The 21,952-nt window shown below is 35.3% G+C and overlaps 1 protein-coding gene across 4 annotated transcripts in view; it reads right to left on the bottom strand.

Moving 5' to 3' along the window:
• Positions 1–19,459: 19,459 nt before the first annotated feature.
• The window catches only part of NUDCD1 (NudC domain containing 1), a 75,397-nt gene continuing 72,904 nt past the window's right edge, over positions 19,460–21,952 (bottom strand). The window contains exons 10-11 of one of the 4 annotated variants that reach the window (XM_042973067.1): positions 20,352–20,423; positions 19,460–19,565 (exon numbers count right to left, since the gene is read on the bottom strand). In XM_042973067.1, the coding sequence (XP_042829001.1) occupies positions 19,546–19,565; positions 20,352–20,423 (92 nt within the window). In that variant the 3' untranslated portion in view covers positions 19,460–19,545. Of the gene's footprint in view, positions 19,566–19,885; positions 20,424–21,952 lie in introns of those variants that run through there. The other 3 variants (XM_042973068.1, XM_007075841.2, XM_042973066.1) reach the window with 3 other exon arrangements.

The following is a 21,952-nucleotide window of genomic DNA, read 5'->3' on the forward strand; positions in this document are numbered from 1 at the left end:
ACTTGTAATTTATTTAAATACCCATATTTACTGCTGCTGTTGATAAAAACATAATTTAACTATCATCCATAAACTCAGATGTAAAAATCTAGAATAAAATCTCAATGTGAAGAGCATAGTTACATATTAAAAGAATTTCTCATCTTGGAATCAGGCTTCTTTCGACCAAAAGTCTTAGGCAAAAAGATAACTTATGACTCACATTACCCAAACATCCAAGAATAGATCTAGCTTTATACACTACTAGGTACACTAGATGATGTAATCAGGGTCTATTTTCTCTCACACAGCCTCTTAGCTCCATCCCTCTGTTGGTCCCATATTTTGAGACATTCTCAACTTACTATAGTGACAAATTTGGTTCTGTTTATATCGCTTCATTCTCCTATCCAGCAGCATGTCTTTGTGCCAGAAGTTACAGTAAATGCTCATTGTGAATCATTGGTTCTGAATGAATCAGGTGTCCTTTTATGAGCCAATCATCATAACCAGTGCATGGCAAAGTACTGATTAGTTTAGCTTTAAGTAATGGTGCCAAGAATGGAGCCAGTGACATACAAGCACATGGTTTCAGAAAGAAATTATGGGATAGCTACCAAATAAAGGGGCATGGATACTGATGCCCAAAATATAGGAAACGTGTACTAAAATGCTATTGCAATACAAGTTATTAATAAAATAATAGAGTAAAAAACATGATTATACCAATAGAATGACATTTTGATAAAATTCAAAACCTAATCCTTAAAATTTTAATAGCATTATGGACATAATTCATTGATATAAACTGCACATTTATTTTTTTTTATTTTTTTTTAACGTTTATTTATTTTTGAGACAGAAGAGACAGAGCATGAATGGGGGAGGGGCAGAGAGAGAGGGAGACACAGAATCGGAAGCAGGCTCCAGGCTCTGAGCTATCAGCCCAGAGCCCAACGCGGGGCTCGAACTCACGGACCGTGAGATCATGACCTGAGCTGAAGTCGGACGCTTAACCAACTGAGCCACCCAGGCGCCCCTAAACTGCACATTTAAAGCATACTCTTGAATAAAGTTTGACTTACATATTCCCTCATAAAATTATCACAATTAAGACGACACATCTACTACCTCAAAATGTTTCCTTATGACCCTTTATAATCTTCCTTTGACCCCTCCCACTTAGCAACCTCTGATCTGTTTCTTATCAATATAAATTTGTTGGCACTTTATAGAATTTTATACAAATTAAGTAATTTATTATATACTTTGGCTTGTTTCACTCAGCATAATTATTTTCTGATTCATCCATGTTAATTATATCAATAGTTTATTTTTTATTACCATGTCACAGTCTATTGCATAGATATCTCACAGTGAATTTATTCATCTGTGATGGACATTTGGTTTATTCTCAGGTTTGACTATTACAAATGATTTGGCCATGTATAAGTCTTTGCATGGGAATATACTTTCATTTCTCTTGGGTAAGAGAATGGGTAAGTGAAATGGTTCAACCATGAGGTAGATATGTTTAACATTCTAGAAAATTGCCTATTTTCCAAAGTGATTTTCCATTTCACAATTCCAGTCAGCAGTGTATGAGAATTCCAGTTACTCCTTGCCAATGCTAGATATGGTCAGTCTTAAATTTGAGGCATTTCAATAGCTATGTAGTCATATCTTATTACATTTTCATTTTGCAATTTTCTAACAAGTAATAATGTTGAGCATCTTTTCATTTGCATATTTACTACTCCTATATCTCCTTTGACGTGATGTCTGTTTAATACTTTGGCCCATTTAAAAATATTTATTCATTTGATTATTTTTTTTAAGTTTATTTATTTATTTTTGAGAGAGACAGAGCAAGTGGGGGAGAGGCAGATAGAGAGGGAGAGAATCCCAAGCAGGCTCTGTGTCAGCTGACTTGGGGCTCCAACCCACGAAATCGTGAGACCATGGCCTGAGATAAAACCAAGAGTTGGACACTTAACAGACTGAGCCACCCAGGTGCTCCTCGTTTGATTATTTTCTTACCGATTTTTGATGAGTTTGAGTGAGTTATTTATAACTTTGGATACTAGTCCTTTATTAGATAAGTGATTTACAAAAGTTTCTCCCAGTCTGTGGCTTGTCTTTCATTCTAAATCTTACAAAGAACATAATTTCTTAAAGTTCAATTAATCAATTTTCTCTTCAATGGATCTTCCTTTTTGGTGTCTTAAGCAAGAAATCTTTGCCTAGCCTCATGTTACAAAGATTTTCTTTTATTTTCTAGAAGTTACAAAGTTAAAATGTAAATTTTAAATCTATGATCCATTTTAATTTTGGTACAAGGCTGTTTCTTATGACCACTATAATAAATTACCACAAAATTGGTGACTTAAAATTATAGAAACATATACTCTCATAGATCTGAGGTCAGAAATTAAAAATCAACATGTCAGGAAGGCCATACTCTCTTTGCATGATCTGGAGGAGAATCCATTATTTGCCTCTTCTAGCTTCTGGTGGCTGTCAGGATACTTACCTTGTGGACATCACTCCAATTTTGGTGTGCATCTTCACATAACCTCTTCTCTGTTTATAATCTCCCTCTATCTCTTTCTTATAAAGGCACTGTCATTGGATTTAGGGTCCACCTAGATATCCAGGATAATCTCTCCATGTAAAATCTTTAACATCATCATTTTTTCTTTATATGGTAATATTTATAGGTTTCAGGGATTATTACCTGATATCTTTGGGTAACCATTATTCACTCTAATAAAAAGGTGAAAATAGATATCCAATTGTTCCAACACCAATTTGGGAGATGAAATTATCCTTTCTCCAGTGAATTGCCTTCATATTTTTGTCTAAATTCAATTGATCATGTATGTCCATATATCTACATCTGTACTTGGACTCTCCATTTTATCAATCACTTCATCTGTTTTGATGCCAATACCATGTTGTCCATTGTCTTGATTACTATAGCTTTATAATAAACCTTAAAATCTGGTGGTTTAAGACTTTTTTATTCTTTTTGGTATTCTAGGTCCTTTGTACCATATTTTACCTAAAAAGAAAAAAGCATGTTAGGACTGTTTGATTGATTGAATCAAGTCTATAGATAAACCTGTGGAAACATCTCACCACAACTAACTGTGCTACCGTTTTTACATCAGTTTCTGATTGTTGGTTGGTAGGATATGGAAATAGTTGAGTTTTGTATATTGATACTGTTTCCTGCAACTTTAATAAACTAACAGTTGTAGTAGTTTGTTTTTATTTTGTATTTATTTATAAATTCCAAAGGATTTTCAACACAAATGATCATGTTACATGTGGAGAAAGACAGCTTTACTTCTTTTCAAATCTGGATGTCTTTTATTTTTCTTGCCTGAGTGTACAAATTAGAACCTGGTAGTACAATTTTGAATAGAAGTGGTGAGAGCAGAGATTCTTACCCTGTTTCTGATCTTGGTGGGAAGGATAGGGGAGTGCAGCAGTGGGGAAAGTGCTAAGTCTTTCACCATTAAGTATTATGTTACCTGTATCAGGTTGAAGAATTTCCCTTTCATTTCCAGTTTGCTGTAAGTTTTTCATGAGAATGTTAGATTTTATCCAAAACTTTTTAAATACCTACAGATAAGATCTTATGTTTGTTAGTTTTTTTAGTCCATTGATATGGTAAATTTCATTGAGGTGTATTTAAAATCTAAAACCAAACTTTCATTGCTCAGATAATCTCTACCTGGCCATAATGTATTATCCTTTTTATATCCTTTATATAATCCTTTAAGTTGCTAAAATTGTGATAAGAATTGTTGCATTCATGTTCATGAAGGATATTAGCATATAGTTTTCCTTTATTGTATTGTCTCTGCTGGGTTTTGGTATCAGGATAATGCTGGATTTTTTAAATAGATGGGGAATATTCCCTCTTTTTCAATTTTCTAAAAGTTTGTGTAGAATTGATATTATTTCTTCAAATACTTGGTAGAATTCACTTGTGGTGCCATCTGGTCTGTGAGTCTTTGTGGGAAGATTCTTAACTATAAGTTTCATTTTAGACGTAGGTATAAAGCTTCTTGACTCAGCTTTGGTCACTTGTGTCTTTTAAAGAATTTGTCCATGTTTTCTGAATTGTTCCAATTATTGGAATAAAGTTGTTTATAATATTCTCATATTTTAAAATATCTGTAGAATTTGTAGTAATTTCACTTCTCTCATTCCTTTATATTGGTAATTTTTTAATGAAATTTATTGTTAAATTGGTTTCCATACAACACCCAGTGCTCATCCCAACAAGTGCCCTCCTCAGTGCCCATCACCCACTTTCCCCTCCCTCCCACCCCCCATCAACCCTCAGGTTATTCTCAGTTTTTAAGAGTCTCTTATTGTTTGCCTCCTTCCCTCTCTAACTTTTTTCCCCCTTACCCTCCCCCATGGTCTTCTGTTAAGTTTCTCAGGATCCACATGAGAGTGAAAACATAGGGTATCTATCTTTCTCTGTATGACTTATTTCACTTAGCACAACACTCTCAAGTTCCACCCAAGTTGCTCAAAAGGCCAGATTTCATTCTTTCTCATTGCCAAGTAGTGTTCCATTGTATATATAAACCACAACTTCCTTATCCATTCATCAGTTGATGGACAGTTAGGCTCTCCCATAATGTGGCTATTGTTGAGAGTGCTGCTATAAACATTGGGGTACAGGTGCCCCTATGCATCAGCACTCCTGTATCCCTGGGGTAAATTCCTAGCAGTGCTATTGCTGGGTCATAGGGTAGGTCTATTTTTAATTTTTTGAGGAACGTCCACACTGTTTTCCAGCGTGGCTGCACCAGTTTGCATTCCCACCAACAGTGCAAGAGGGTTCCCGTTTCTCCACATCTTCTCCAGCATGTATAGTCTCCTGATTTGTTCATTTTAGCCACTCTGACTGGCATGAGGTGATATCTGAGTGTGGTTTTGATTTGTATTTCCCTGATGAGGAGTGACGCTGAGCATCTTTTCATGTGCCTGTTGGCCATCTGGATGTCTTCTTTAGAGAAGTGTCTATTCACATCTTCTGCCCATTTCTTCACTGGATTATTTGTTTTTCAGGTGTGGAGTTTGGTGAGTTCTTTATAGATTTTGGATACTAGCCCTTGTCTGATATGTCATTTGCAAATATCTTTTCCCATTCTGTTGACTGCCTTTTAATTTTGTTGATTTTTTCCTTTGTAGTGCAGAAGCTTTTTATCTTGATGAGGTCCCAATAGTTCATTTTTGCTTTTAATTCCCTTGCCTTTTAAGATGTGTCAAGTAAGAAATTGCTGTGGTTGAGGTCAGAGAGGTTTTCTCCTGCTTTCTTCTCTAAGGTTTTGATGGTTTCCTGTCTCACATTCAGGTCCTTCATTCGTTTTGAGTTTATTTTTGTGAATGGTATAAAAAAGTGGTCTAGTATCATTCTTCTGCATGTTGCTGTCCAGTTCTCCCAGCACCATTTGCTAAAGAGACTGTCTTTTTTCCATTGGATATTCTTTCTTACTTTGTCAAAGATTAGTTGGCTATACTTTTGTTGGTCCAATTCTGGAGTTGGCAAAAATGGAGTCAAGCTTTCACTTGTTGCAGATGACATATTATACATGGAAAACCCAATAGACTCCACCAAAATCTGCTAGAACAGATACATGAATTCATCAAAGTCGCAGGATACAAAATTAATGTACAGAAATCAGTTCCATTCTTATACACTAATAATGAAGCAACAGAAAGACAAATAAAGAAACTGATCCCATTCACAATTGCACCGAGAAGCATAAAATACCTAGGAATAAACCTAACCAAAGATGTAAAAGATCTGTATGCTGAAAACTATAGAAGGTTTATGAAGGAAACTGAAGAAGATACAAATAAATGGAAAAACATTCCATGCTCATGGATTGGAAGAATAAATATTGTTAAAATGTCAATACTACCCAAAGCAATCTACACATTCAGTGCAATATCAATCAAAATTGCACCAGCATTCTTCTCGAAGCTAGAACAAGCAATCCTAAAATTTGTATGGAACCACAAAAGACCCTGAACAGCCAAAGTAATATTGAAGAAGACCAAAGTGGGAGGCATCACAATCCCAGACTTTAGCCTTTACAAAGCTGTAATCATCAAAACTTTAGCCTTTACAAAACTGTAATCATCAAGACAGCATGGTACTGGCACAAAAACAGACACATAGACCAATGGAATAGAATATATTGGTAATTTTTCTCCTCCTTTTTTCTTTTCCTGATGAGCTTAGCTGCAGGTTAATTTTATCAATTCTTACTAAGAACCAAGTTTTGGTTTCATTGATTTTCTTGATTCTTATTTCATTGATTTATAATCTAATAATTACTATTTCTTTTTTGCCACTTACTTTGGGTTGAGCTTCCACTTTTTCTAGTTTTTGAAATTGGAAGCTAAGGTCATTGACTTGAGATCTTTCTTCTTTTCTAACAAAAGCATTCAGTGCTACAAATTGCCTTTAAATACTGCTATAACAACATCACAAATTTTAATAGTTCTCATTTATATTCATTTTGAACACTTTCTGATTACTGTTTGATATTTTTTATTTGAATTATTTACAAGTCTGTATGTAATTTCACAGTATTTGGCGATTTTCTAAAGGGCTTTCTGTTACTGATTTCTAATTTAATTCTATTTTGCTCAGAGGACATGTCTTGATACTTGTTGATTTATTGGGATTTGTTTTATGGTCCAGAACACAGTCTATCTTGATAAATATGATGTTTGCACTTAAGAATGTTTATTAAGATTAAGAATATTACTCGGGGCGCCTGGGTGGCTCCATTGGTTAAGCATCTGACTTCGGCTCAGGTCATGATCTCGTGGTTTGTGGGTTCAAGCCTCGCGTCAGGCTCTGTGCTGACAGCTCAGAGCCTGGAGCCTGTTTCGGATTCTCCCCATCTCTCGGCCCCTCCCCTGCTCATGCTCTGCCTCTCTCTGTCTCTGAATAATAAATAAATGCTAAAATTTTTTTTTAAATAAAAAAAGAATATTCTGTTGTTGGATAGTATGTTTTTATAAATTTCAGTCAAGTCAACTTGATTGATAGCATAACTTGAATTTTCTATATCCTTGTTGATTTTCTGCCTGCTTATTTTTATCAATGACCAAAAGAAGTGTATTCCAATCTGCACTGTAATTATTGATTTTTTGTTTATTCCTATAGTTTATTAGTCTTTGCTTTGTGTATCTTTAAGCTTTGTTATTAGATACATAAACTTTAAACATTTTTTTATGTCCTCTTGCATAACTGACCCTTGTTATGAAATGGTCTTCTTTATCCTTGGTATAATTCTTTGGTCTGAAATTGATTTTGTGTGATATTAATATAGCCACTCCAGATTTATTTTATAGTGATTATTTCACTAAGTATATACGAATACACATGTAATATACATTACATATTATCACATATGTATAATTTATACCAAAATATATTAAAATGGATCCAATTGTACGTTAAATAAGCATAATATTGTGTACAAACCATACTTCAGTAAGGTTTAAAATTTCCAGTATAATTAACATGGTGTTGTGTTAGTTTTAGATGTACCATAGAGTGATTCAACAGTTCTGTGTATTACTCCATGCTCATCATGGTAGGTGTACTGTTAGTTCCCCTCACCTATTTCACCTATCCCCTCACCCACCTCCCCTGCCAACCACCAGTTTTCTGTTTTTAACAGTCTGTTTTTTTGGTCTGTAACTTTTTTTTCTTTGTTCATTTGTTTCTTAAATTCCACATAAGTAAAATCATATATCTGTCTTTTTATGACTGACTGATTTCACTTAGCATTATACTGTCCAGATCCATCCATTTTCCATCCAGATTTCATTCTTTTTTATGGCTGAGTAATATTCCATTATATATAATGGTGTGTGTGTGTGTGTGTGTGTGTGTGTGTGTGTGGCACACACACCACTTCTTTCTCCATTTATCTATTGATGGACACTTGGGTTGCTTCCATAGTTTGGTATTGTAAATAATGCTACAGTAAACATAGGGGTGCATATATCTTTGAATTAGTGTTTTGGTGTTCTTTGGGTAAATACCCAATAATGGGATTACTAGATCATATGGTAACCTGCTTTTAATTTTTTGAGGAACCTCCATACTATTTTCTACAGTGGCTGCACCAGTTTGCATTCTCACCACCAGGGCACAAAGATTCCTTTTATTCTACACCCTGCCAACATTTGCTTCTTGTGTTTTTGATTCTAGTCATTCTGATAGGTGTGAGGTGATACTTTGTTGTGGTTTTGATTTGCATTTTCCTGATGATTAGTGATGTTGAGCATCTTTTCATGTTGGCCATCTGTGTCATCTTTGGAGAAATATCTGTTCATGTCTTCTTATCATTTTTTATTTTTTATTTTTTAAGTTTATTTATTTTGAGAGAGAAAGTGTGAGTGGGGGAGGGGCAGAGAGAGAGGGAGAGAAAGAGAAACCCAAGCAGGCTCCACACTGTTAGTGCAAAGCCCAATGTGAGGCTTGAACTCACAAACCATGAGATCATGACCTGAGCCAAATTCAGATGCTTAACCAACTGAGCCACCCAGTTGCCCCATCTTCCCATTTTTTAATTGGATTATTGAGAAGTCTTGGGTTTTTTTTTTTTTTTTAGTTGAGTTGAGTGTTAGTGGAGTTATACATTTTGGATACTAACCTCTTTTTGAACATGTCGTTTGCAAATATCTTCTATTATTGTTTTGTTGATTGTTTCTTTTGATGCATAGAAACTTTTTCTTTTGATGTAGTCCCAACAGTTTATTTTTGTTTTTGTTTCTCTTGCCTCTGGAGGCATAACTAGAAAAATGTTGCTATGGCTGACGTCATTGAAATTACTACCTGTCTCTCTTCTAGGATTTTTATGGTTTCAGGTATCACATTTAGGTCTTTAATGCATTTTGAGTTTATTTTTGTGTACAGTGTAAGAAAGTGGTCCAGTTTCATTCTTTTGCATATAGCTGTCCAGTTTTCCCAACACCATTTATTAAAGAGATTTCTTTCTTTTGTATATTCTTGCCTCCTTTGTCAAAGATTAATTGACCATATAATTGCGGGTTTCATTCTGGGGTCTTTATTCTGTTCTACTGATCTATGCGTCTACTTTTATGCCAGTACTGTATTGCTTTGATTACTGCAGTTTCGTAGTATATCTTGAAATCAGGGATTAAGATACCACGTTTTGTTCTTTTTCAAAATTGCTTTGGTTATTCAGGGTCTTTTGTGGTTCTATACAAGTTTTAGTATTATTTATTCTAGTTCTGTGAAAAATGCTGTTGATATTTTGACAGGAATTGCATTAAATGTGTGGATTCCTTTGGTTAGTGTGGACATTTTAACAATATTTGTTCTTCCAATCCACAGGCATGGAATATCTTTCCATTTGTTTGTGTCATCTTTAATTTCTTTCATTGGTATTTTACAGTTTGCGGAGTACAAGTTTTTCACATCTTTAATTAAGTTTATTCCCAAGTATTTTAATATGTGGTGCAATTGTAAAAGGGATTCTTAATTTCTCTTTTGGTTATTTCATTATTAGTGTATATAAATGCCATGAATTCTATATATGGATTTTGTATCCTGCAACATTACTAAATTCATTTATCAGTTCTAGTAGGTTTTTGATGGAGTCTTTAGGGTTTTCTATATATGTAGTGTCATGTCATCTGCAAATTGTGAAAGTTTTATTTCTACCTTACCCATTTTTATGCCTTTTATTTATTTATTTATTTTGTTTGATTGCTGTGGCTAGGACTTCTAGTACCATGGTAAATAGAAGTGGTGAGAATGGACATCCTTGTCTTATTCCTGATCTTAAGAGGAAATCTCTCATTTTTTCACCATAGAGCAAAGTGCTAGCTGTGGGTTTTTCTTATATGGCCTTTATTATGTTGAAGTAGGTTCCCTTTAAACCTAGTTTATTGTGGGTTTTTATCATGAATAGATGTTGTACTTTGTTGAATGTGTTTTCTTTATCATTGAAATGATTATGGTTTTTATCCCTTCTCTTTTGATGTGATGTATAACATTGATTGATTTGCAAATATTGAACCACCCTTGCATCCTAGGAATAAATCCCACTTGAGTATGGTGGATTATTTTTTTTTTTAATGTTTGTTGGATTTGGTTTGCTAGCATTTTATTGAGTACTTTTGCATCTGTGTTTATCAGAGTTCTCTGCTTTTTTTTTTTTTTTGTAATATTTTTATCTGGTTTGGGTAACAGGATAATGCTGACCTCACAGAATGAATTTGGAAGCTTTTCTTCCTCTTCTATTTTTTGGGATGGTTTGAGAAGAATAAGTATTAACTCTTATTTAAATGGTTGGTAGAATTCACCTGTGAATCACTCTGGTCCTAGACTACTGTTTGTTGGCAATTTTTTTTTTATTACTACATCAGTTTTATCCCTAATAATCTATTCAAATTTTCTGTTTCTTCCTGATTTGGTAGGTTATAGGTTTCTAAAAATTTATCCATTTCTTTTGGTTGTCCAATTTGTTGGCATATAATATTTCATAGTATTTTCTTATAATTCTTTATTTCTATGATGTCAGTTGTTATTTCTCCTCTTGCATTCTGATTTTGTTTATATGAGATTGGTCTCTCTCAGTGTCTCTCACTCTCTCTTTGAGTCTGACTAAAGTTTTGTCAATTTTGGTGATCTTTCCTAAGAACCAGCTCTTTGTTTTATTAATCTGTTCTATTTTGTTATTGTTTCTGCCATTTATTTTGGCTCTAATCTTTAATATTTCCTTCCTTCTATTGGTTTTGGGTTTTGTTTGCTCTTTTCCTAGCTCCTGTAGGTGTCAGGTTAGGTTGTTTATGTGAAATTTTTCTTGCTTCTTGAGGTAGACCTGTATTACTATAAATTTCCCTCTTAGAACAGCTTTTTCTGCATTCCAAAGATTTTGGACCATGTGTTTTCATTTTCATTTGTTTCCATTTATTTTTTATTTCTTCTTTGAGTTTTTGGTTTCCTCAGTCATTGCTTCATGTTATTTAACTTCAATGTAGTTGTGTTCTTCCCAGATTTTTTCTTGTGGTTGATTTCTAGGTTTATAGGATTGGGTCAGAAAAGATGCATAGTATGACTTTAATCTTTCTTAATCTGTTGAGACTTGTTTTTTGGACCAATGTATAATCCAGTTTGTTCCATGCGCACTTGAAAAGATTGTGTATTCTGCTGTTTTAGGATGGAGTGTTTTGAATGTATCCATTAAATTCATCTGGCCCAATGTGTCATTCAAAGCCCCTATTTTCTTGTTGATTTTGTTTGGATGATCTATTCATGTAGGTGAGGTGTTAAATTCCCCTACTATTATTTTATTACTATCGATTACTTCCTTTATTTTTGTTATTAGCTACTTTATGTACTTGGGTTCTCTCATATTGGTGGCATAAATATTTACACTTATATTTGTATATTATATATAATATATATATTTTATATATAGTTATATTTTTTGTTGGATTGTTTCCTTTATGATTATGTAATGTCCTTCCCTGTCTCTTGTTATAATCTTTGTTTTAAAATCTATTTTGTCTGACATAAGTATTGCTACCCCAGCTTTCTTTTCACTTCCATTTGCATAAATGCTTTTCCCTCCCTCTTCATTTTAGATCTGCTTGAGTCTTTAGGCCTGAAATGAGTCTTTTCATAGGAAGCATATAGATAGATGGGTCTTGCTTTTTTATCCATTCTATCACCCTCTGTCTTTTGATTGGAACATTTAGTTCATTAACATGCAAAGTAATTATTAATAAGTATGTACTTACCACCATTTTGTTCCTTGTTTTATGGTTGTTTTTGTAGTTCTTCCATGTTCTAGTTCTTGCTCTTCTCTCTCATGGTTTGCTGGTTTCCTTCAGTGATCTACTTGGATTCCTTTATCTTTATTTTTTGTGTATCTATTACTGGTTTTTGATTTGTGGTTACCATTATGTTTATATATAACATCTCATACACATAGCAGTCTATATGAATTTGATGGTCACTTAAGTTTGAACCATTCTAAAAGCACTAAACTTTTACTCCTCTTCCCCCAGTATGTAGTGTCATACTCTACATCATTTTATTTTGTGAATCCCTTGATGGATTTTTATAGATATACTTAATTTTCCTGCTTTTGTGCTTTCTAATTTTCTTACTCCTGTTTATGGTCTTTCATTTCCAGAGTCCCCTTTAACATTTCTTGTAAGACTGGTTTAGTGGTGATGAATTACTTCCACTTTTGTTTGTCTGAGAAACCTCTCCTATTCTGAATGATAGCCTTGCTGGATAGAGTATTCTTGGTTGCAGGTTTTTTTCTTTCATAACTTGGAATATATCAGGACAATCCCTTCTGGTCTGCAAATTTTCTGTTGAAATATCAGCTGATATAGCCTTATGGGATTTCCCTTGTATGTAACTTTTTTCTTACTGCTTTTAAAATTCTCTCTTTATCACCATTTTTTTGCCATTTTAATTACTATGTGTCTTGGCATGGACCTCCCTGGGTTGATTTTATTGGGGGCTTTCTGTGCCTCTAAGATCGAGATTCCTGTTTCCTTCCCCAGATTGGGAAATTTACAGCTATTATTTCTTAAAATAAATTTTCTGCCCTCTTTTCTCTTTCTTCTTCTGGAATCCCTATAATGGGAAAGTTGCTACGCTTAATGGTGTTGTTGAGATCCCTTAATCTCTTTTCATTTTTTATTCTTTTTTCTCTCTCTTGTTCAGCTGGATAGCTTTCTATTACTCTGCCCTCCAGGTTGCTGATCCATTCTTTTTTCTCTAGTACTATTTATTGAGTACTTCTTCTCTGATTGGTTCTTTTTTAAGCTTTCTATCTCTTTGTTGAGAGTCTCACTGAAGCCCTCCATTCTTTACTCCAGTCCAGAGAATATCATTGTGACTATTATTTTAAATTCTTTATCAGGTATATTACTTATATCCATTTCATTTAAGTCTCTTGCTGTGCTTTTTTTTTTCCTGTTCCCTCATTGGGGACATACTCCTCTGTCTTCTTATTTTGCCTAACTCTGGGTCTATTTCTGTGTGTTAAGAAAATCAGCTATGTCTCCTGCTCTTGAAAGTATTGGACTTACAAAGCAGAGGTCTTGGAGTGTCCTGCACTACAATGTTCCCTGTTTACCAGAACCTGGCAGTTCAGGGTTGTCATCCTGTGTTTTGCATGCACCCTACTCTTGTGGCTGAGTTGCATTTGCCCTTAGTCCAGTCAGCTGCAATGGCTCTCTTTGTCTATTGTGGCAGGGTTTGGTTCCTGTGTTAGTGGGCCAGTATGGGACTGCTTTGGGCTTGAGTAGGGTCAGACCAGGCATTTGCCAGAGCTGCAGCAGCACAGAACTGCAGGGTGCTTCCCTGGTGTTGTCCCTGAGAAGTTGTCATTGTTGGGAGAGGCCTGCAGTCCACTGCTGGGACCACAGGAAGAGTGTGTGGTGGTGGTTATCTTCTCCTCTCCCTGAGCAGGAGTCATTTTGTGGTGGTGCTGACCCATCGGGGCTGCTTGCACACTGCCAAGCTTGTGACACATCTTTGGATGGTCTCATACCAAAGGTGTTTTGGAGGGGGCAAGTCCATAGGAGAATGCAGGGCTTGGGGCATGCAGTGTTAGGTTGGTGCTGGTTTGCTGTGGGAGGAATCTGAGATGGGGGCAGATCTGCACAAGTATGCAGGTCCAGGGCATACTGTTACCAAGCTAAGTAGAAAGTGTTCAAGCTATGCTCATTCCCACAGGTGTCCATGTATCTAGGCTGTGGGAGGGGGTGGGGAGTGAGAGGAGAGCCCCCCCCCCCACCAGCTCCTTTGTTCTTGGAGAACTACCCATCAGCATGGGCCTCAAGATTAGCAAACAAATCTCCCTCCTGTACCCCCAGGAGTCTTTCAATTTGCTGTTTCTGTGCTGTATCTAAGTGGGGCTGTTTGTGGTACTGCCTCTTCAAGGGCAGGGACAGTTTCCTGTCACTCTCTGGCTCTCAGAGCGGACCCCATGATTTGTAAAGTTCCAGGTTTTAAGCCTCACTGTAAGAACTTCAAAAGTTAAGCCCCTCTGGTTTTCAAAGTCAAATGTTAGGGTGTTCATCTTTCCTGTGCAGGTCCCCTGTGCCTGAGGTGCCTGGTGCAGGGCCTGCTCCTTTTGCCTTTTGTGCCCATGGTGTCCCTCCTGTGGACAGTTGCCTGAACACTTTGGCTCTGAACCATGTCTCTGCCCTTCCTACCCTCTTCAATATGGCCTTTTCTTTACATTTAGCTGCGGACGGTCTGTTCTGCCAGTCTTTGGGTCATTTTCTGGGTTATTTGCACTGATGTGGGTTTTATCTAGGTATGTCCATGGAACAAGGTAAGCCTAGGATCCTCCTATGCTACCATCTTCCACAGAAGTCAAAAAAGTTCACTTTAAAAGCTGATGCAGGGGCACCTGGGTGACTCAGTCAGTTAAGCGTCCAACTTCAGCTCAGGTCATGATCTCACAGTTCGTGAGTCTGAGCACCACGTCAGGCTCTTTGCTGACATCTCAGAGCCTCGAGCCTTCTTCATATTCTGTGTCTCCCTCTCTCTCTGCCCATCCCCACTTGCGCTCTCTCTCAAAAAATGAATAAACATTAAACAATAAATAAAACAAAAGCTCATGCAATGACATGTATGAACATCTGAAATGGCAATAATTATACATTTTGGATATCAATGACACAGTATAGTTTTCTAAAATAAAAATTTTCAATAATTTTTTTAAAGAAAATTGATTATAGCCCTTAATTATAAATGACATTCAGAGTATGCACATACCTCTTAGACTTTACATCAGTGTGTTGCAAATAGGTTACAGGTCACCTAGATATTTAATCCCTTGGTCCTTAGATAGCCAAGTCACTTCTGGCCAAGAGCACCCCTAGTGTGCTATAAGTATAATTTTCTGTGTGCCATGAAGTGAGGGGAAAAGGCTAGAAATCTACATTGTTTGGACATAGTATGGGGTACATGTAATAGATTTCAAAAATGGTTCCATTTCCTCGCCTTCCTCATATCTAGGTCCTCTGCCATGGAACTTTGCAGGGTACTCCACTCTAACTCTGGGATAAGCTATGTGATCTGCTTTGGCCAGTATGATATGAGAAAATGTGACACAAGCAGAGGCTTGATAAATACTTGTGTAACTGATCTTGCCAGTCACATTCTGACACAGTCATATTGTGTGCCTGGGTTAGTCTGCTGAAGGAAAGGACAGGTGGAACAGAACCTCAAGATGGATGTGGCTGGTAATGGATCCAACACAAGTGACTTCTCTTGGAACATGGCTTGCCTCCTTTTAAACCCAAAACACTTGTTCAAAGAAAAGTCATGGGGTTGGCTGTTTTTATTTCCTTCCCATGGTAGAAACTTAGGAAACAAGGCAACATACAATCTTAACTTTCCTATTTCCTTTGAGGCACTAAGGGATATTTCCCTCTTTAATATATACATTAACGATTCAAAAAATACGTTTTTATGAACAAAGAAAGAGTTCTCACAGGCATTATCTATCTTTTTGGAAAACACACAGATCCTGTTGTAAATTGCCCAGGTGTTAAAATTTAACTGCATCTTTCTCCTATGAGAAAGCGGAAAAGTATTACTTACATACTGGGTGTCAGGGAGTTTTCAGACCCATAAAGAGGGATGTAACTTCAAGCTTTTAATAAACATTGATATATACTATTCTAATGTAAAAATATTACAATTTAGTTACTCCCCTAAGATGGAAATTTAGATTTCTCCAAATTTTTATTAGAAACATCACCACAATGCATATTCTTATATATACTGCGCTGGGCACATGTTGAGTCCCAGTATTTCTGGGATTATGGAAAATGCACTATTTATTTGAATACGTATTTATAACTGTCCTTTGGTACCCACTGACACTCCCACCAACAGTGTAGGAGAGTTCTCATTTTCCCCCACCTTGGTCAATATGTCATATTCTAAAAATTTACATTTTTTACCAATTTCCCTGATTACTTGGGAGACTGAGCATCTTTTTAAAAGTAAATTGGCTATTAATATCTTTTATCTGCTTCCCTATTTTGCAGTTTTTTTATTATGAAAAAATAGTGTTTTGACATTCTAGATTATTCTAGATTTTAACCCTCCTCTATTATGCGTCGACAAGTATCTTCTCTCAGTCTGTTTTCTTTTACCACTGTTATAGAATCAGGTCATAAAGAAATTTTACATTTTATAATCCATTAGTTTCTCTCATATTTTTGTTTTCTGGGTCTGAGATTATACACATTTAAGTAAATAAAAAAATATGTCTATTTACGGATCCAATGATATACCAACTTGTTTACCACTTCATAATATATCTTGGTACCTGATTGGTTACCTTTTATCTTCATTGTTTTTGCTCATAATTCCTTCATACTAATTTGAGAGGGGCTATTTTTCATTTATTATTCCAACATTCTAATATTAGGCATAATTTTTACCAGCTAAATTACATTTACTTGTTTGGTAAGACACCCTTAGTACTAAGATGTAATTAAAATATTCTTCCAGTAATCAGCAATGACTAGTACAATACTAGTTGTATTATATTATTTGCCATACATAAACTTACCATTTATCTCTTTAATCACATTTATAAAATGTTAGAAATGCCTGTGCAATGGTGATAATTTCCTTTGTATGCAGAAATCTGACAATTGTATATTACTTGAAAGCATCAGTTTTTACCATTCTTAATTTTTGAATTCCCTTATCCTCTTTCTCCCCTTCCTATTGGCAACACTTCTGCCTAATTCTTGTATGGGTTCCGGACTTGGTCAGACTTCTTTCTTAGAGAAGCACTACTCCACTTACCCCCTCCCACTTTTTTTTCCTCCAAAGAGAAACTTTACCTGGAAAACTCTGTAAGGTAGACTCTTTGTCTCTTTATACTTAGCAATGCATTATCCTCAACATTGGAAACATGAGGTTATGGTATATAGTTGATGCTTACTAAATGTTGAAATAATGAATTTTTTTTTAAAGAATATAGGGTTTTTAATTTTTTTTTTAATTTTTGTTTTATTTTTATTTTTTTCAATATATGAAATTTATTGTCAAATTGGTTTCCGTACAACACCCAGTGCTCATCCCAAAAGGTGCCCTCCTCAATACCCATCACCCACCCTCCCCTCCCTCCCACCCCCCATCAACCCTGTTTGTTCTCAGTTTTTAAGAGTCTCTTATGCTTTGGCTCTCTCCCACTCTAACCTCTTTTTTTTTTTTTCCTTCCCCTCCCCCATGGGTTCCTGTTAAGTTTCTCAGGATCCACGTAAGAGTGAAAACATATGGTATCTGTTTTTCTCTGTATGGCTTATTTCACTTAGCATAACACTCTCCAGTTCCATCCACGTTGCTACAAAGGGCCATATTTCATTCTTTCTCATTGCCACGTAGTACTCCATTGTGTATATAAACCACAATTTATCCCTTCATCAGTTGATAGACATTTAGGCTTTTTCCATAATTTGGCTATTGTTGAGAGTGCTGCTATAAACATTGGGGTACAAGTGCCCCTATGCATCAGTACTCCTGTATCCCTTGGGTAAATTCCTAGCAGTGCTACTGCTGGGTCATAGGGTAGATCTATTTTTAATTTTTTGAGGAACCTCCACACTGTTTTCCAGAGTGGCTGCACCAATTTGCATTCCCACCAACAGTGCAAGAGGGTTCCCGTTTCTCCACATCCTCTCCAGCATCTATAGTCTCCTGATTTGTTCATTTTGGCCACTCTGACTGGCGTGAGGTGATATCTAAGTGTGGTTTTGATTTGTATGAAATAATGAATATTGTTAAGGGACTCTTAATATGAAAAGCACATAAAGTACTACTTTATTACTATCATAAATTCCTGCTCATAATTTATGATAAAAATCGACAAAATACGAGGTAGTTGTATTATGCCATAGACTTATAGCATATGCCTTATTATTTTTTTAAATTTTAGTTAACATACAATATTGGTTTCAGTAGAATTCAGTGATTCATCACTTGCATACAATAGTGCTCATCACAAGTGCCCTCCTTAGTACCCATCACTCATCTAGCCCATCTCTCACCTACCTCCCCCTTTCAACCCATAGTTCTCTATCATTAAGAGACTCTTGTGGTGAGCCTTATTTGTGTGTTTATTTTTTAAAGTGTAGAAAATTGTTTCAGTTGATTTATAGGCTTATGGGATTCTTAAAACATTTCGAGAAATCAGAGCTTAGAATCACTGCTCTGGATGTATTACTCTCTTAAGATAGGTCAAGATGCAAAAATCAGGACTACTTATCCTGATAGTTTCCAATTCAACATTATGTTAAAAATCACAGGAAGAAAAGAAAATTTATTACTACCTGGAACTTTGTGTGTATATGCATACATACACACATAGCCATATGGTTAACTAAGGAGCACATTAATCTGCATTTTTCTTATATTTCCTAAGAGGGTACTTATGATCCTTGGGGAAAATTTTAAAGATTTAAATCTCCTGTCACATAATAAAGTTTTTAATAATTCACTGTCTCAATACTCTTTTGTGTCATTAAGTTTTACAGCACAGAAAAGTTCTGGAAATACAGTTTTGTGTCTTGTTTTTCTGTGTTCTGACCTTATGATGCTCGAAACCCAGGCCACCTCATTCCTAAATACTAAGAGCACTGTTAGGACTCTGGCTTTCATTACCAGTTCTCTGGACTTCCCCAATTTTTTTATGTAGCATCCCAATACTTCTCTCTAGGAAACTGCATTTTAAGTGTTTAGAACATGCATGTAATCTCCATCTTTTTCCTCCAAAGTAAACACTTTTCCAGGTAAATGCAAACCCCAAAAAATCTAAGGAAATGAAAAACTACAATTCATGACACAATATATTTAATGTATAAACAAGGTTTTTTTTTTTTTTAATGTTTATTTTGAGAGAGAGAGAGCATGAGCAGGGGAGAGGCAGAGAGAGAGAGGGAGACACAGAATCTGACGCAGACTCCAGGTTTCAAGCTGTCAGCACAGAGCCCGACGTGGGACTTGACTCAAGAACTGTGAGATCATGACCTGAGCTCAAGTCGGACACTTGACTGAGCCATCCGGGTGCCCCAGGGTTATTTTTTTTAACTGTAGAAGTTTAAGGAGAACTACCAAGATAAATCATAATCTGTATGACAGACTATCACATTAATGGCGCCAATGAATTATACCTCCTGCTGTGTTCCTGTGCAGTCCCTCTCGGACTCTAGACTTGACCATGTGACTTGCTTTGTTCAATGGAAGAAGAGCAAATGTGATGGAAACACAGGCTTGATAAGCTCTTGTGTGTCAGTCTTGCCCTCTTGCAATGTCTGCTCTATCACAGGAATAAGACAAGTCTAGCCTACTGGAGCCATGCAGAACAGAGACAGCCACATCAGTGAATCATAGATTTTCAAATAGTCTTGTTTTAATGAGTTTTGAGGTGGTTTGTTGTATAACAATGGATAAGAGCCACACTTTATGGAACTTTATCATCTCTCTTTGTCTATCCCTGTTGGAAGAGCAAATGAATAAAAAATAAATGGAAAAAATTTTTGGAAAAAAAACCCCAAATCTTAGTATTTCAGCAAACTTTAACAATACTGGACCTGCTGTACTTCTGTTCTATTTCCCCCCTCTACCTCAGCTATTCAGTCCACTTAAATGAGTATTTACAAGAACCAACAGTTTAACTGTAATCCAAAAGTTCTACAGGTACAGAAGGAAGAAACTATCAATGAACAAAGAGTATGTGATAAATATTTTTATTTTTAAACACTGAATTGTACATCTTTCATATAAAAGATGAAATTCCAGACTTTTTAAAAAAATCATTCTACTAATACTTTACATTTTTTACAGAAGTAAATTTTCTCTAAATTTGCAGCTTCATTCCATAGCTTTTATAGAATCATAATCTCTTGAATATACTTCCAATTTCCTTTAAAAAATAAAAAATTCATATAAGATAATTTATTTAACATAGTAAAACTTAACAGGTTATAGTATAACTACTAAGCTTTCTGGCTACCACTGAATACTTTTCTCAGTACAGAAAAGCTGACATGTTGGGGTGATCAATTCTCTGTATTTACTTTTATTAAAAACAGGTTTTTGGTAGTGAGAACAAATAATCTCTCATTTGTTGCCTGAAAGCCTAAAATAGGATCATTGGTTTCTAGGCTTGCTACTTGCTGCTTAGCAACCTGCCCTACTTGCCGGCCTTCCTTTCTGTTGTAAAGTACAGTGGACATGGGAGTGGGCTGGCGGTAGATGAACACTCGACGAAGGCACTCACACAGGGCTGCATATGAGTAGTTTGGAGCACAAGCAAAAAATTTTTTGTCTCTCTTTGATGCTTGGACGTAGCCTGTTATGAAACAAATAAAAACCCATATATTAAAAAGAAGGAAAATGTGATTACACATTTAGTATTTCCCAGTTTTTATTATAAACTAAAATGCCTCGATAAAATATACACCATAAATATTCAACAGTGTTTGAATTCTGAACCGTTGATGACTACTTACAATTTCTCCCAATTGGTGCCAAAATAGAGCTTTAATTCTTAAGGAACAAAATAGGTAGGGTTTTATCTCTTTAAGAAAAACATAATATAGTTCCTTATTTCTGTGAATAATTAGGACACTAAAAATCTAAAAATCAAAAGGACTAAACACATGTCAAACTATCTTTAAATGCCAAATAATTAAGCTCATCAATCACAGATGTGGATTACAGAATCTTTTTTATCAAATAAATGGGAAAATATTTATAGGATACCACTATAAGGTTATTTCAGGAGTGTGTTCATAATATAGCCCCCAAGCCTAAAAATGCTAATGTGACAATGCATTCTCATTATTTCTATAATGTTAGTGGTATTTTTATACACCAGTGCCCACAGTGTAACAGGATTTTGTTGTACTTCAGCTCCCAGAAGTAGAACCTTGAGATCACTACAAGTTGGAATGAAAATTTAAGCATCTAATTTTAAAAACTTAATTAGAACATCCCTTGAAAACTAATTAAACTCTGTAAAATCTTATTCTTGTCTTTTAAAAAAATTATCTTTACAGGTTAAAAGGGTATTTATGTTCTGAAGTATAAATTAGGATTTTCAGACTGGGACATGGTTACTGAATGTTATAACATGTGGGATAAAAACAGAACACTAACGTAAAGTGATCTCATCAAATAACGAGCAAAGGAACTCTAGGTAGAGCACAGGAAGATCAATATTGGTTTTATCATTAAACAGGGTTTGAAGAGGAAACAGTGAAGAGGATGTAGATACCTGAGTATTTTAGAATTAGCTCTCTGGGCTAACCTTGAGAAAATTAACAATGTATATAATGTCTGGAGACTACATATCAAATGTAATATTGATTTAACTTAAGCAGAATTCTAAACAGACTTAGGGATACAAATGGAGAATCTAAGCATATAAAAATTATGTGACAGAGATTTCCTTACTGAAAAAAGAAGATTCAGAATTAAAAAAGAGGAATTATATAGAGGCCAGAAATTTTATATTCAAATTTTTCAATAAAACTCTTTATTTCAGGTCATAAAAATCCATTTGGAGTCTGAATTAACCAGCTTAGCAGCCTACATTATTAACTATAAAGGATAATTGACCAATCTCCTCTATAATTAAGGTTGTATTCAGAATATATAATTTTACTTCCTGTTCCCAGTTTAAAATAATCACTCAATAAAGCAGTAACTGTGCCTAATTTATATTAAAAAAACTTCTCCCATACAATACTAATATAGTTTGACATAAAATGAATTATTGCGTAAGTCTACAATTATGTATCTTAACATTTTTCAAGCCCTAGTTTTAAAATGCATTTCCTTTGAGCAATTCTATGATGTTTTTGATGATTACTCTGA

The sequence above is a fragment of the Panthera tigris genome, chromosome F2, assembly GCF_018350195.1.
Source record: "Panthera tigris isolate Pti1 chromosome F2, P.tigris_Pti1_mat1.1, whole genome shotgun sequence".
In the NCBI taxonomy this organism is placed as follows: Eukaryota; Metazoa; Chordata; class Mammalia; order Carnivora; family Felidae; genus Panthera; species Panthera tigris.